General features: G+C 33.5%; 2 protein-coding genes across 3 annotated transcripts in view; one reads left to right on the forward strand and one right to left on the reverse strand.

The window, feature by feature from the left end:
* LOC111515850 (uncharacterized) overlaps window positions 1-7158 on the forward strand; it is a 36150-nt gene extending 28992 nt beyond the window's left edge. For both annotated transcript variants that reach the window (XM_074179966.1, XM_074179967.1), the window contains 3 exons: window positions 1017-1145; window positions 3765-3875; window positions 6631-7158. In XM_074179966.1, coding sequence (XP_074036067.1) covers window positions 1017-1145; window positions 3765-3875; window positions 6631-6845 — 455 coding nt within the window. In that variant the 3' untranslated portion in view covers window positions 6846-7158. The remainder of the gene's footprint in view (window positions 1-1016; window positions 1146-3764; window positions 3876-6630) is intronic.
* Window positions 7159-9589: 2431 nt separating this feature from the next.
* LOC111514010 (F-box/LRR-repeat protein 4) overlaps window positions 9590-13275 on the reverse strand; it is a 39152-nt gene continuing 35466 nt past the window's right edge. Inside the window, exons 10-11 of the mRNA XM_074179968.1 lie at window positions 9979-10174; window positions 9590-9923 (exon numbers count right to left, since the gene is read on the reverse strand). Coding sequence (XP_074036069.1) covers window positions 9843-9923; window positions 9979-10174 — 277 coding nt within the window. The 3' untranslated portion in view covers window positions 9590-9842. The remainder of the gene's footprint in view (window positions 9924-9978; window positions 10175-13275) is intronic.

Consider the following 13275-nt stretch of genomic DNA (forward strand, 5'->3'; position numbering starts at 1 on the left):
AGATTTATTTATGAATCTAACGATACTAATTTTTTCACGATACGATTAACAAGAGTAACAAAGTTAACAAATTAACAAGTGTCATTTTGTTAATTTGTTAAAAATTAAAAAATTAACAAAACCAACATATAAAATTAATAATTTCAAAGATGCACTTCAATTATTTAGAAGTACAATATCCAAATTAATTAAAAATTTCTCACTTGTTCAAGATACATTTCAGTTCGTTCAATTGTTTTTCTCAACGTATTTTGTAATATTCGAAGCGTTACATGTACTTCTAAATGTCCATAGAAGTATTTCTTCTGAGATTTCAAAAGTGGCTGAGTCACATTTCAACATAGACTTGAACGAGTGTGTGTAAATTATTATTATTATTATAAACTAATTTTGCAACTGATCGCTACAAGGATCCTCGTTTATGTCTTCGCAAAGGAAGATTTCGTTGACCCTACTTACTCAAGCTTGTCCTTTAAGGACAGTTGTGTTCAAGCATTTGTTGTTAAGCCTAGCACCACTGATGAGACTTCCTGGTGTTGAATCATTAGTGCGTTGTGTTTCGACTCTAGTTTCCAAGTAGTTGACTTGTAGTGGAAAAACCAAAGTCCGGAGTGGTGAGCCGTGGTCGAATGGAACCTGAAGTACCAAACGTTTCGTCTGCTACTGCGGCATACATTATCGGTGTTATTGGCGTTGATTACAAGGATGAAAATTGTATCTCGAAGTCTCAGCAAAGACTGACAGTCGTTTCTGAGACTTCGACTGCGTAATATAATCATAGAATTATTATACATGGTTTCGTCAGACTTGCGGCACCCTAAACTCCGAAATTCAATTGAATATCGCAAAATTGAAGTTTTTTCGATATTTTTAATGCACTTACACTATAATGCATTTTTCTTCCTCTTTGCTGAATTCATAACTAATTTTGAAGAATAAGGATTCATAATTGAAAACAAACAAATGTAGTTTTAAATTCATCCTTTTTTTAAATTAATTTCATCTAATCGTTACAGAACCTTCAGAAGCATCTGTAAAACATCAATTTTTCCCACATTTTCGAAAACTTGAAGAAATAGAAGAATATAATGTTGGAACCACAAGACGAAGAGATCATTTAGAAATTTCTCTCCAGAGTTCATCAGGTAAGATGAATATATTCACCACTTGAAAATGAACAAATCATTTCATCATTAAAATCAATATTAGTGTAAAATAACGCGGTGAATTGGCGGAAGTGGTAGTACGTCCGACACGCGATTGAAACGTCGGGAGTTCGATTCCTACATCTACCAGATATTTTTCGCGAGAAAATTTATCTAGTTGAAGTTGGAGTGATTTTGCAACATAACATGGCTGGATGGACTATGAATATCCATGATGTTCCCTAAGTGGTTCAAAGATTTATTAACATAGCTACTCAGAACACAAGGCCAATGACCATAGCAGTCGATGCCGGTTACACACAATAAAAAGAGTAAAGTATATCAAAATACATGTGGGGAACGAATATACTTTAAAATATTTTGGAAAATGAAATGGGGCGTTTATTTCTTCCACAGTTTTTTCATTGTTGCTTTCCATTTCCGAAACTTTTTGGTCCATATTTTCTTGTTTTTCCTCATTCTGAAAATAGGACCTTACTCTATTCAGTACGTGATATTTTTTCATAACTAAATTTTGAGGTATATTAAAGAAGAAGAAAGGAATACAAATCATGAAATTATGATACAACAAAAATGGATTGGCGTTCCGGGGCGACTTCATTGATTCCAGTAACGCATCTGCTTGTTCAGCTGCAGGAAAACCCGGAAAAATCTGCAGCACCACATCATCTGAAGATCTTGATCTGCCAATGTCCTCTTTTTCATAATACAAAATGTAGGGTGTCTCCAGAGGCTCCAATAAATTCAAGATATCGCCAGAACATTTAATAGTGACACGACTATCGTCAAACTTAAACCAGTCCGTTTCGTCTTTGACCAATGCATAATAATGACCAGATTCAACGCCAGAACTACAGTCAACAATGACTGCATGAAGGTTATAATAGTGGTCTGCTAGATTGAAGTGTTCATCTATTTCGAACCTTCGTAAGAGTTTGGTGCTTCCAGTAGCGTAGCTACTAAAGGGGCTAGTCGGGGCAGTGCCCCGGGGCCCTCAAGCTTAGGGGGCCCTCGACCTTACCAGAAAATCTCAATCGAACACAACTTTTGAAAATTTCTCCCATTTTCAAAATAAATACACGACTTTAATCATGGCAACTCAGTTACTTGATACATTAATGGCTCAATTGAATACACGAGTTACTGGTATGAGTGCAGTCTGTTAAACATTCGATTTTCTAACACCAACATTTTTATTACATGTTGATGAAGCAACTTTATTACAAAGAAAATATTCATATATAATAGGCCCTAGCTTTTCAATTCAATTTGTTAATATTTACCACCTACTTGTACCTCAATTAACTCAAACATGGACAGTTCACCAATTATGTAAGGAAATAATGAGTAAATATGGAGCGTTAGAATGCGATCTAACGGAAGTATTTACAGCAATGTTATTATTCTTTACAATTCCTGTCACTTCTGCAGCAGCTGAAAGGTCATTCAGCAAATAAAAAATAATAAAAAATCATTTAAGAAATAGTATGGGCCAAACTCGACTCCGACATTTATCACTAATAACAATTAAGAACAAAACCGTATCAAGTCTGGATTTAATCGAAGTTATTGATACTTTTGCGAAAACTAAAGCTAGGAAAAGATTGTGATTATAATAGCTATTTAGTCAGTTGATAGGTACGATCTTTATATAATAATAATAAACCCTTGAATCTTTTCTATTTCGTTTTATTGGCCAATACCTACTCCAATTATTTCAAAAATGAAAAAGAGCTGATGATAAAGTAGCTTAGCATTTTTATAGTATTCGTATATATAATGATTTTACTTCATTAAATCTTACCAGTTTTGATAGCAGTGGGGCCCCATTTTTTTATTTGCCCCAGGGCCCTAGGTTACCTAGCTATGCCACTGGGTGCTTCCGTCAAAGGTTGAGTCATGTTTGAAGATCAGTGTTATTATTTGATATGTGATATATCTACACAGTATTTCTCATTTCATTCTAATCTATTGCAGTTCTATTTGCTTTATTTTACTTTGAATATATTCCTTTCTTTTAGAAGTTTCATATATTTTATATTGTACCTAATAGAGGAGTTGAAGATAGATTATGGTGTTTCATATGTCTTTTCATCATAACTAATTGCAGATTCGAAAAACTACCTTTTTTATACACTAATTAACGAGTAAATGCCAATATTTTTTCTACTCGTACAATGTTACTTTATGTTTTTCATTTTTGGGATTAGATGTGTGTATAAAACTATATCAAATTGGAAATGTATTGCAACGAAGTAGAATATCTTTTTATCAATATTTTATCAAGATATGTATTATCGAATAAAAACGTTATTTTACTGTAGACCGTGTTAGGAATTACACGTTAAAAGATAAGACCTCGTTAGTCCTTAGCTCGCACAAGTTTCTCAACTTCTGAGAGTTGTCGTTCATATGGGGGCGGCAGCTGATTAACGGAAAAACAGATTTTAAACAGATATTTGTGCTTTTGGAAATATTAGAATCTCGGCTCTTCGTAACAGTTTATATAATTCAACCAATTGACAATCAATTACAACAGGGAGTAGTAAGTTAAAATTAAGTAAAGATAAATTTCTCAAAACCATTTTTACTCCACAGATATCTACAGCTCTACCATTTGTGAGGATTTAGAATATGAAGATAATAAAACATTTGGTTCATGCTCTCCATATCCAGATGATAATTATTCGAAACATTCCTTGCCAACAGGTAGTATAGTTATTAAATTTTAGAAAATAAAAAAGATTATTGAATTTTTGAATTCGAAGTTGAGAGACGCAAATTTTAAAAAAGTTTCAAAATATTTTCTATCTGGCGTTAGGTACTCATTAAGCATAAGCATCAAAACTCCACTATAGTCAACTCAAAAGGGCTCAAAAGGACTCTAGAGACTATTTTACGAATATTCTCTTTTTGATCGTATGTAATATGAACATATAATATCTAGATGAAATATTCGGATTGAAATCCAATTTTTCATTAGCCCTTTACAATAATCAAAGAATATATGAAATATGTCCATTTGTCAAGAATATATTTTGAAAATACATACTTATGATTCAAACACGAGTTTTCATTCATTTCAACTTGTATAACTTTTCAATGAATCAAGCTGAAATCGCGTTAGTCCTTATTCGTTAGTCGTAATATTTGAACAGTTGAATTCATAATTTTCATTCACGAGCATAGATATTATTATATTTACTTATAATATCTGAGTGCATGGTTGGTACATTTTCAGTAGTAACAAATGGAAAATATGAAGTCCTACGACTTATTAATGGTTCATGAATCCACCCTCACAGTTTTGATTTTCTTTGAATATATTTTATGTATCCAAAAAGAGAATGCTCAGGAGCTATACCTAACATCCAATCCAGAAATTTACACAGTCACCGTAAGGTCTCCATTGGGATCATCTGACCACAAATTCATTTCAGTGTTGAGTGAATTACCAATAAATGTTGGGGAACAATATAAGCTGCGCAAAGCTTGCCATTACAGATCTGAGTGGGAGGATCTTCAAGACCATTTCCGAAATTTCCCCTAGCTAGATGTTTGTTTCAGCTCTAATGAACCATCCACTTGTGCTTCTGAAGTCACGAAGTTATTCTATCATCCATGGATGCTTATATTCCTTTTTCAATGAAACGAACTTCTAAACGGCAAACCTTGGTTCAACAAAAATTGTGAGCAAATTGTCGCCTCCAGAAATCTCGCCTGCCGGCAGTGACGCAAAAATCCAAGTGCCGAAAACCGAACTATGTTTGTTAATGCTCGCAACAGCTGCAAACTTAGAATTAATGAAAGCAAAGAATTTCACAATCAGATTTGGCCGCGGTGATAGTGCGCCCGACTCACGATCGGAAGGCGACAGCTGATTAACGGAAAAACAGATTCTAAACAGATGTATATGTATTTTCACTAGTTAAAAGAGAGTATCCAAAAAGTGAAGCAAGATAAGTGCTTCGATAAGTTTTTTTGGGGGTTAAAATGGACACCAATATGTGTTGGCCCAATCATGTCGCTGGAATTGCAAAGGCTCCTTCCCAAAAGCTTGGCATACTCTTCCAGAAAACTGCACACACCTCAGCAACTTTTGATGCTTTATAAAGCTCAGATCAGACCTTATTTGGAGTATTGTTCACATGTATGGCGCACCGCCCCTAAGCATACCCTGAAGCTGCTGGATTCCACCCTGTATATATCTAACAGGAAACACTTTCACTTTAAGACACACATCAATGATTTTTTGGATATAAATTGGCAGAAAGTTTTTTCATAAAAATTCCCGCTAATTTTCATCAATGTGATTTATATTGAAGACAAACAATGGTTTATTTTTAATAGGACCTTTGTCACAGTTTTCAGTTCTCATGCCATCATTTGTTATTTCCAGATTTACTTAAATTGTCTAGTATCATGCAACGATCTCAACAATTTCAGCCTAGCGACACTAGCCTTTTTTGTTTTAGAAATTGTATATGTGTTGCGCTTTATTTGAAACGAGTTTCAACAGCTTGTTGAGTCTGAACAATATACTATCTGTCACAATTCTTACCCCTTAGAACAAATCAATATCTGAAATTGTTAAAATCGGTATATGACACTAGACTGTTGGACGCTTTCGAAAGTTGTATGGAACCAGCAAAGTGTAACATGACAAATAAATAGTGATAAGGTTCCTATTACATACATCAGTTTTTTTTCCTTTAATATGAGCTACTCTGTTGAAAATATCATTAATGTGTCTAAAAGTGAAAGTGTAACCTCTTAGATATCCAAACAGGCAAGATTTAGAGTTTAAAATTAGTTCATCTCAAAACAACAACTCAATTGGAGAAATGCACACTTAGAAGTGTGTAACGGTTTTGCTGTTTGGGAGCATTGATTGCTATGAAGTTATTCTACTCCAGTGGTTCAAGTTCTAAAATTCAATAATTCATAGATATAGTCAAAGAAGATTCAAACTGTAACAAATTATCTGATATATTCAGCCGTTACTTGATGAAGATCCATAGTAATTTCATAAACTTCACCTTAAGAATTGATCTCCACAAACTGTGGAGATCAATTCAATCAAGTGGAGATCAATTGTTAGCGAAACAGACATGTTTTGCTAACACAGTAGCTTCTTCAATGGTGATTTTACTACAAGTTGCTTCTTACGCTAATATTTATATACCATTGTAGGTAACTACAATGGATGGAGGTAGTCTCAATTGTAGTTAACTGTTTCTCAATAATATGCTTGAGAAAGCTATTGTATAGTGAAACACGTGTCGCGTATTTTGTAAAACCCTTTATATTGAAATTCATACAATAAACAGTATCAATTAGTTTTAATATAGATTTTCATCAAGTATCGGCCAGTTCTATTCAACATTTGTCAAAATTATTATGATATTTTTACCTTGACTTTTCCATATCATTTAGAGTTTAACCAATTCTTTCTTTTTTCTAGTTCTTCCAGATTCCAGAACGAATGAATACATTGCCACCTCTTCCCAGAGACATATTTCTACACTGAATAGTACTGTCAGAACAGATCATTTTATAACTGATATTAACTATGCAGACCATACCTACCCTACAAATTGGTATCGGAATCCCATGTATGAGTATTATTATAATCCACCCCAAAGGCAATACTTCTCGACTTATTCTCCTCCAGAGTGATTATTCAATTTATTCAGCTGATATTCACAAGGAGCGTGCTAATCATTAAACCCATTTAACCGCTAAATCGGTGTACTCGGTCCCATGAGATATTAATTCGGGAGAAAAAGTAGGAAATTTGCAAAGTTGTGTTTGATTCGAAAAACATGTTTCCTTGTGCTTGAAGTTATGTGAAGAATGCCACATGGGATGAGAAAACCAACATTCTTTAAAATACCTCACATATTTTATCTAATACCAACAAAAAACGATATTACTTCTAGAGTAGTTTTTGAGCTACATTCATTTAAATTTGTAATAAACTGAATATAGAAACTTATTCACTGAGCTATTAATTTCTCCCATACCTGTCTGTTTTTTGATAATAATTACTGACCAGTAAAAATACTAAGTACATATTTTCAATAAAAATTATTGTGGAAGGTGGAAATTTCAACAAAGGTCGATGAAAAATATTACAAATTGTTCATCAATTTCTTTCATCGTTCATCATCAACGAATATCTGTCCGCCTGCAAATATTTTATGTAGGTATCTCAAAGTAACTATGATATGTCCTACTAATAGCGTTTTCCAATGGCAAAACTAGTTACCACCAGTGTATCTCTGTCCTCTATTTCTTAATACATTTTGAGGATAGAACTATACTGACTGCACTAGTTATACCAATAGAATGCTTCAAAAACTGAATTAAATTCAAATGTTTCATTGTTGATATTTTTTTGTTGAAACAGACATGGATATTTCGACATTCAATAAAATGTTTCTAACAATTCTGATTTTGAAATAGTTCATGTTTATGAATGATTTAATGACTGAATGTGCAATAGATATATCTGAATAAATTTAAGGTGACTTCATTCGGGCAAGTATAATGCACATTCAGTGAAATATATTTGATTGCCATTGGTCGACTATGAACACACATTAATCACTGAAAAAACTTTACTTTATTGGCCTCGATCTGGAGTAATGTAGGGGCTCATCTTCGAGGCTATAATCTCCAGAACGAAATTTTGCAATTCAACGTCGAACAGTCTGTTCATTAACACTATCATTGCCAAATTCCTGGTTTTATGTTTCGGGTTGTTTTGGCAGTGCTTTGCTTCAATTTGAATTTGTAGAGAAAAAGTGCCCGAATATCGCTTAAAGACATCATATAGGTTAGGTTAGGTCCAAAGTGAGTGGGTCTATTCGACCCTCCACCGCAACCCGCAAGGGTTTATTGTGGCTCACACCTATTCACACTCAATCAAATGAACCCATAAGGTGTGTGGTCTTTCAGGTCAGATGGTAAGAGTATGGCTCTGCCGAACTATGAAAACCTGATTAGGTCCCCAGCGGGGCAGGCACAAAGTATGTGCTCTGCTGTTTCATCATTTTCAAAACAGAGGCGACACACACTGTCTTCCAATAGTCCAAGTCTCTGTATATGATGATTTAGATGACAGTGACCTGTAAAAATTCCTGTTAAACATCGTAGTTCATCCCTACTATAGTCCAACAACTGTTTGATATCAAGCTTCGAAGGGTGAATAAACGCCTTGGAGTGAACTAATCCTGGAATATTCTGCCAGAAGACCATAAATCTTCTTGTCTTCCAGGTGTTCAATCCTTATTTGGCAAAGCCTACAGTGATGCCAATGACAGGTTTTGGTCCGATGAAGCTGCTTGCAGCACCCTCCTTTGCAAGGGAGTCGGCAGCCTCATTGCCTTCCAGGCCGGTTTGGTCAGGAATCCAAACCCGAGACAATCTGTCTTTCTATAGAGGAGAGTCGTTTTTGCTACCAATTTAGACGTTGGTCGGTAGGAGCCAAGAGCTTCCAGCCATTTGACTGTCCTGAGAATATTTTTATTGATTTGTGTATGAGGTTGGATTCATCCAATCTCTCCGCACACAATTCAACAGCGTAAATGTCCGCTTGAAATACAGTCGCATAGGATCCTAGGCAGGTTGATATCTCTGTCTTGGGTCTATCACTGAAAAAACTTACACCATCTGAGAACCTACAACTATCTGCTCTTAATATATCCTTCTCCCGGAGGATCCAGTCCTCTCTATTCGGGAACAATACTTTATAAGGCAGTTCGTAGTTAACAGTTGGAGGCATAAAGTCAGAGGCCATTTCCAGAATGCTGTGACTTCCAGTTTCAACCAACAGTGCAAGTCTATATGCAGTTCATCTAGCCTCTCTCTACATATTCAAGATATTGATTGGAAAAATCTCTGTCGATCAGTATGTTCCATGACACAGTAGAATAAATATTTATTGAGATATGGAGCAACAAAAACACATGACATTAAATCGGAAAAAACTTTTGAAACAACCTAATAAAAATATTAAATAAATATGTTGAAGAACTTCAAGCATTTTCAGGCGTCACATGTATATTGGGTTTTAGAACTAAACTTCAACAATTATGGTGCATGACAAAAATATTCAGACTGAGTTTGGCAAGGCTTGATTTTGCCAATATACTTAAAATATTGTCGTCAATATCTAAATTCTTTATACTATTTCTTGATGAGAAATTCTGGTTGGAGCTTACTTGGAGCCTGCTTGGTTGAAATAAGTGATCAGTTCCACTAATCAATTGAATCCCACATTCTTTCTCTGTTTTAGAGAAATAGCAGAAATCTGTACTTTATGAAACAAACATCTGATAAAAAAATCATATAGCTAATTGTATGGTATGATAAAATGCTGCACAATATTTTCAATAGTGTAAGTAAAACTGCTTAGATATTTTCAATTTTGAATAATTTAATAAGCAGTGTTCAACAATAAATAATACTATAAAACTTATACATATTCAAAAACACATTTCAACTGCTAATTAATTAAAATGTTTTTGACACTTTAGTAAATAACGCAAACATACACTTCAATGACTATAGAAAATATATTGTTCAATTCATTCAATAAGGAATGTTGAACTATCAAACAACAGCAGAAATTTTCCTCAGGATTCTGATATATTCACCAATTTTCATAATTCAGTTTTCACGATCATTACCGGCAAATTCGCAGCTGCGTTGAATTTTTACACTTGGATATTTTTCTCTCCATATTGAAACCTAAGAAAATATATAAAATATAACTTATGCAACAGACAAATTCAAATCAACTAACCTCCTCTTGCCGAATCATATCACAATAACTTATATCGAGCAGTCTAAGTTTGGGAAGCAACCTCAATGCTTTACCACAAATATCTCCAGATATGGTTTTTATGCCCATTAAATCTAACTGCCTGAGCTGTATACAAGACGAGATGATTGGCATTAAAAGTTGATCGTTCAAGCACCTCCACTCTGATAAAATCAGTCTAAAAATAAAAAAATTCTAAATGTTATTGAAAAGTCAACTAGTTTAGTGATAATTTTTCTGAAGAGAGGGTGGTTAGATAACAAGATCAATTTAAAGAAAAAAACCATTTGATTTTGTGTTATGGTTGTTTCGAAAATTTGGTTGTTGCAATGTTTTTTATTTATTTTTTTATATGTATCCAACTAATATGTGTGATGGTTTAGAAATAGTAATATTATTACCACAAAGAAGAATTTGACCCAATTAGGAAAAATTATGAAAATTTGGCAGCAAGGGAATGACATTGAGTACAATTCAGATAAAACAGTTCCATATTCCGAACATTTCAGATTATAACGGAATTATAATCCTACATTTCAATAAAGATTTTTATTCTACATGAAATTCTAGATCTATTTCATATTATACACTTTTTACCTATCTTGCATAGTTCCTGAAATATGTTTTTCATATATATTTTCCGTAATGGGACTTCTAAAAAAGTTTTATGCTAAACGGTTATTAATCCAAATTTATCATTTATAGGGTATCCACAAAAAAAATTCGAATATTGATATTCAAAAATTGGCCATGTCAGTTTTTTTCAATAGAATTCATATATTTTTATTATATTATCACAATCAATCAACATTCGATTATTAATTATTTGAAATGCATAATTTTCATATAAATAAATGTTTCAACATTTCAATTCAGTATACATCAAGAAATTTGCTCAATTAAACATATGGTCGTAATTAAAATTTCACAAATGTAGTTTTTCTTAATATGATCATTCTAGAGAATTCACATTATTGGGGTGACAGCTATTCATACGCCATGCAATTGAACATTCCAGTGAAGGTTTTCCTTTGTTTGAGGTTCCCATCAAATTTAAATAATTCACTTTTTGGTAGCTCGATCTGAGATTCGATATTTGAATTAATATTCCTTGTAGTATTAACAAAAATCTTGTCTTGAATAGATTTAGTACAGTAACAATTTTGATAAAAACACTTTGAAATAAGTTTGAATTATATATAGCTATATGTATCAAGTATCTCTAAACTTTATGAAATTAATATAAAAGAACAATTGGAATCCTATTTCATAGCAAATAACTTGTTATCGCCCTCACAACATGGTTTCACTAAGAAAAAAGTACTGATACAGCACTGTGTGAATTTCAAAATCGAATGGTGTTTTAGGATTATTTATTGACTTTTCACGGGCTTTCGATTGTGTGAACCATAATCTTTTGCTGGACAAACTTTCAAGATATGGTGTAAGAGGAATACCCCTATCCTTACTAAACTCATACTTATATAAGAGAAGGCAAGTAGTCAAAGTTGGAAAAAGTCTAAGTACTGAAAGAAATATTGAGGATGGGGTACCACAGGGATCCATTCTAGGACCCTTCTTGTATTTAGCTTTTGCCAATGACTTATCAGTGTACCTAAATAAGAACTCGGCCATTCACTGTACATGTTATGCTGATGATACTAATATATTAATTATTGAAAACGATATGGACTCCGCGAAAAACACAGCTCTAGAGACCTACAAAAAAGTTATTATGTGGTCAAAGAAAAACAATTTAATGTTGAATGAAGCCAAAACTAACTTGTTAAATTTCAAGATGAATACTGGGCAACAATATGGGTTGAGTCTGTTTGATGATACTGCTTTAAAATTGAACCTAACCAAGTCAACAAAAATGTTGGGTGTTATTTTTGATGACAAACTTCAATGGAGGACACATATTGACCACTTATGTAATAAACTTAGAAAAGCCTGTTATTCTCTTAGGTTTCTATCCCACCATTGTGGTCAAAGTATTTTATTAACTGTCTATTACGCAAACTTCAATTCGCATCTTAGATATGGCATCCTTAACTGGGGCACATCCTCTACCGTGTCTCGTGTGTTTTTATACAAAAGTATGCTATTAGGATCATTGCTAAGTTGGGCTATAGAGATTCTTGTAGAGAAACTTTTCAGCATTTGAAAATATTAACGCTAGCAGGAGTATACATAATGGAAGCTTGCACATATATCTATCGAAATAGAAACACTTTAGCTGCTAACAGAGCCTGTCATAATCACTCTACTCGGAATGCCCACTTATTATTATCTAGTCAACATCGCACTGCTCTTTTCCAAAGAAGTTTTGAGTTTCAAGGCTGCAAACTTTTTAATAAACTCCCCGACAATATCAGAAATTCTGAAAATTTACACATTTTTAAATCAAGACTGAAGCAACTTCTTCTGTCAAAGAACTGCTACAGTATTGATGACTTTTATTTGTAATCCAATACTATATGTGTGGATAGAAAACAATTATCTATTATTATATTTATGTGGTATACATCGTGTATGTTGTATATATGCGTGTATGTGTATATATGTGTGTATATGTATATATGTGTGTATATGTATATATGTGTGTATATAGATATAATTTATTTCATTTTTTACACATTTTTTAATTTATAACTTTGTGACATTATCTATTTCGTATAGTTTTATTTCTTTTCAATATTGTACATTGACGTTTTCCTCTTTTTCATTTGTACTTCTGCTCTTGTGGTTATACAAATCAATCTGAGTTAATAAAGAGATTATTATTATTATTATTATTATTATGTCAAAATCTGAAGTGGAAATTAACACTGCGTTATGAATTTTAACAGAGAAAACCTTGGTTTGAAAATATCGTGGAGGTCTGAGGAAGATTTTTCTGAATTAGCTAGCACTTATAATTCAAAGGATAACTCTCACATAGCCTTGATAAAGAACTGATGTTATTGCTTGCCCTTTGTATTTCCAAACTATTCAAACTAGTCTTTCTCAAAGTGGGCGATAACGCCCCCTTGTGGGCGCTGGAGGCCTATATGGGGGCAGTAAAGGGCACAGAGAAGATTGGGGGGCGTTGAAGCGGTTTAGGGGGGCGATTGCTAATTTAAAAATGTTTTTTTTGCTTGTAACACAAACTTTACCGCTCCTTTACGCTTAACGCGCGTTTCTTCGTGTAACGCCATCTAGGGGACTAGACAGTAACTATTTCCCGTCTCTCAATCACTGCAATATATCATCAAAGCAATCAATAAAATCCGAAAC

This window comes from Leptinotarsa decemlineata, unplaced genomic scaffold (assembly GCF_025532065.1).
Source record: "Leptinotarsa decemlineata unplaced genomic scaffold, Ldec_3_MD MMD2_tig00026282_RagTag_RagTag, whole genome shotgun sequence".
NCBI lineage: Eukaryota > Metazoa > Arthropoda > Insecta > Coleoptera > Chrysomelidae > Leptinotarsa > Leptinotarsa decemlineata.